The following is a 4,122-nucleotide window of genomic DNA, read 5'->3' as shown; positions in this document are numbered from 1 at the left end:
GGCAGTAATGCAACACTATGGATGCCAACTGCTGTAAAACTCCAAAGAAGAAGAAGAAGAAGCCTGCAACTATTAGCCGAAAAAGCGTAACGGCTAAAGCTAACGCTTCCGGTTTGGCAGTACGTGGGAAAGGAGATCAGAGGCCGCCGTTTTTTATTTATTTATTTATCGACAGCCTATCTGCTAATCTCCAACATGTTTTACACTAAACAATACTTTTAGATTGAACTATTTTTAGAGTTTACCACGGAAAAAATGCAGTTTTATAATAGAAGTCACTGACTTTTTGCGACAGCTGGGATTCAGCTTACGGCACTTTCCATTCATTCTTATGGTATCCGTATACGGCGACTGAGTGTCGTACAACTCTGACTGAAATTCACGGTGCGTACTAAACATAGACTGTAAAAAAAGATGGACGACGCGTCTCCTATTCCTTCCACTATAGAAAAGTGAAGGCAAAGCATCTCAGTATGGCCGCTGCCATCTTGAGTAAATGATGTCATTTGGAGCCAGAGTCTGCGCAGTAGTGTCGTGAGGTGGAGCTACTGGTATCAAACTCCCGCAGACCCAATCAACCATAACGACACGCCCCGTTTTTATAGCATCAAATTACTAGCTAAAATCAAACTTATCACAAAAACGAACAATTGAACATATATCAGCGTGATAACAACTACCTTAAATGACCAAAACCATGTTTCGGAAAATTGTAATTTATTTATTTTTATTTTGACTCAAGTCCCATTTGTTTACATGGAGAGGGCAGGGTTTATGACCTGTATTGCAGCCAGCCACCAGGGGGCGATCAAAGAGCCCGCAGCTTCACTTTATTTGTCTTCACCACTAGAGGGCGTTAAAAAGACAGGAAACTATGTGAATGCAGTAGAGAGCTGACTGTGAGCATAGGTTTTCTTTTGCCTGACAAACTAATATATTAACGCTGTGTTCCAAACAGGATAAATCCTCCTCCGAAGGGCACTTTGGAGTGAAAACAATCATGGCCGCCATATTGAAGGGTTGTTCCAAACCGATGTACTCAAAACTGGCCACTTCAAAGGGCCCTTCGGAATGAAGGCTTTCAAAGGGTACAACTGATGGGCACTTCGGGCTCCCATGATCCTTTGCACAGATTCTTTGCATGATGACGGCGCCTCCGTGTGGACACGTGATGATGACGCAGAAGGGCACCTCAAGAAACAGTTGTTTGGTCCCCTACACCCTTCAACCCTTTGAAGCTCTCACTCCGGAGGGTAAACCCTTTGAAGGGATTAGGGCATAGTGATGAGCCCTTCAGAATGGAATGCAGGGTCAATGACGTCAAGGCTGTAATGTGATTGGTTATTAAGTATTTTCTGGTTCTAGTCAGAATTCTGGCAGCAGCGTTCTGGATGAGGTGCAGCTATCTAATGGTCTTCTTGGGAAGGCCAGTTAGCCGTTACGCTTTCTCCAATAGTAAGTAATACAGACCCTCTCATCTCCCTATATGTTATTGTATTTCAATGCAGTGCTGTTTCTTCTTGTACTTTTTTCACTTCATGGTCATAGCTGCTACATGGGTGTTTGGGTTCCTGGTTTCACAGGCACACTCTGGGTTCTGGGGAACTGAATACTTCAGTTCAGATCAGTTCTGGGCGGGTTTAGCATTAGGGACCCCCAGATGACCTCGTGAAGCTGTAAGTAGGGAGCCGCCTGCAAGGTGGGTGGGTGGGAAGCTGCCGCCCTACATAGTGACCACAATTGTCATTTTTTATTAGGCTACTGGTTTTCCAAAGATAGACTCACCTACAGTCCTCTTCACACATCACATTAAACATGCCACATCCAACAAAGTACCAAAAAGTACCATGGTATTTTTATTTATTTATTTATTTATTTAGACGAATAATCCCTTTAACTCTGACATATTCTAACATAGACTCCCATTACTAGGAATACTTACTATAGAGGTTAGGTTTAGTTGCATGTAATTATGCATAATTTACTGTTGTTATTATAATAGTAAGTATTGTAACATGTATAACAAGTCACTGTAATATAAAGTGTTACCAAGTGATTTTCTAATGAGCTACTTTAGCTTTACTTGAGTCAATTTCCATAAAGGTATCTTTACATTTACTTAAGTACGGTTGGATAGTTTATACAACACTACTAAGTCCACAGTAGGGCTGCACGATAAATCGCATGCGATATTTAACGGTTTAGTAATGTCTCTAAGACCCCTGGCATTGAGTGAAATAACAGAAATAGACATAGAATAAGAACCCTTAACTATGAACAGAAAATAATAAAGCTTACCGAAGCTTACTGGTTGAAAACGCAGAGGTAGCTGACAAAAACGCCATGTCAAAAAAGTTTACAGCCAACAGTATGTGCAGTGTTCTTCACAAAATAAAATAGCTCACTGAACCTCACTTGAAAGTATGAACAGTTCATGGAGGGTTAATTTCAGAACCTTCAATGAAAGCACGGTAACCAACAAAGTAAGCTCTTTTCCCCTCCTTACGTGTCTTTTCCACAGCCGGCCATAGTAAGAGCCTCCTTTCTCGGTTGAAAGCAGTAAGGTCCTCAGTAAACCGAAGACAGTTCGCACGCAGAAACTCAGATGATTTCGCCGCTCTCCACACCCCGACTCTCGCCACTCGGGAGGAAAACTGAATAATGACAGCTCGTGGCCTTGAGGTATTCAAAGGCCTCTTCCCAATGCGATGAACAGTGTCAATCTTATCCGGTAGAATTTTGCTTCCCTCTGGAAAAGTGGCAACACAAATACGAATGGATTCAGCTCTGATATCTTCACCTTTTTCCGGCACTCCTTGCAGGCGTAAATTCCAGCGACGCGAGTAACGCTCCAAGTCTGCAATTCTTGTCTCACAGAACTCCATCTTCTTTTCCTCAGAGCTCAATCTAGCTTCAACATGGCCAACCTTCCCCTTAACGTCATTAAGCTCGGCACAGATATAGTCAAAAGTTTTCTTTAGACCTTCAATTTTCAGAGCATTATCATCCACCATTTTCTCCAGGGCATCCAATCGGTTATTTATTAGCTGAGGCAGCGTGGAAATCACGGAATCATCCTCTGCTCTGCCTTTCTTTGAAGGCGGCTTACCAGGGCTCTCAAGAAACGGTGTAGATAAAAGTTTATCCCCGGGAGAAGCATAGCTGTGGACATCCACAATACTAGATACACAAGAAGTCTCTCCTCCTTTCCTTTTATCTGCTGCTGATTTCATTTTCAAAGTTTTGAGAGGTAACTTCACAGTAAAATAAATGTAGATTCTAATACGTGTAGCACGATTATATATAGCGTAGTTTAGCTGTTAAAAGCAGATTTGTCAGCGGAGCACTATATAAGCAGACTTAGCAGGACGCCATCTTTGATCCCCCCACATTGAGCAGCATTAACTACACAGAGCCGTTGTTCACTGACGAGCTGCGCTAAACCACGTTCATATTCGCGCGATTTTTTGCGCAGCTCGTCAGTGAACAACGGCTCTGTGTAGTTAATGCTGCTCAATGTGAAAGCCCGCAGGTGATGGAGATTTACCGCTGATTACAGAACCGGCTTCACTGACAAGATGCGCGTTAAATATCGCAAGCGATTTATCGTGCAGCCCTAGTCCACAGCTATAGATGAAGAGTCAAAGCTCAGGGTTTATGGTGGTTTCTGCGGTTTGCACCTGCTGGTAGATGAGGTAACTACGCCAGTCTATATTCCTCTTGATTTGAAGCAAAACACACTCTGTGTTGTTTATAAATGAACTGCAGGTTGAATGAATGATTGATGACTCAACACCTACTGGCATAACAATAAAAAAAGACAGTAAAAATTGCCTTTACTATTGTTGCTACTGCAGTTGGCTGGTTCTGTTTTTATTGTTTGATTCCTATCTGATCAATCAATAAAGTGTCACCATACTTCTCTTCATTTTGAATTGTATTTATTTTTTTATTATACTTAACTAAGCCTCAGGCCATTAACACACGTTGTAGAACTGACAAAAATAATATATTTGTGTGAACTGTACACTGTGTTTTTAACCCTGTAAAGCAGGGCTGTCCAAACTCGGTCCTGGAGGGCCGGTGTCCTGCAGAGTTTAGCTCCAACTTGCCTCAACACAC

General features: G+C 42.2%; 1 protein-coding gene across 1 annotated transcript; it reads right to left on the bottom strand.

Moving 5' to 3' along the window:
• Positions 1 to 2,213: 2,213 nt before the first annotated feature.
• Positions 2,214 to 3,376, bottom strand: LOC107668419 (uncharacterized). Its single transcript, XM_016460287.1, has one exon. It carries the CDS (start codon positions 3,231 to 3,233, stop codon positions 2,433 to 2,435), a length of 801 nt encoding a protein of 266 aa, XP_016315773.1. The 5' UTR covers positions 3,234 to 3,376; the 3' UTR covers positions 2,214 to 2,432.
• Positions 3,377 to 4,122: the final 746 nt, after the last annotated feature.

The sequence above is a fragment of the Sinocyclocheilus anshuiensis genome, unplaced genomic scaffold, assembly GCF_001515605.1.
Source record: "Sinocyclocheilus anshuiensis isolate Anshui unplaced genomic scaffold, SAMN03320099.WGS_v1.1 scaffold8090, whole genome shotgun sequence".
Lineage (NCBI taxonomy): Eukaryota > Metazoa > Chordata > Actinopteri > Cypriniformes > Cyprinidae > Sinocyclocheilus > Sinocyclocheilus anshuiensis.
This window is presented reverse-complemented; position numbering and strand designations above follow the sequence as displayed.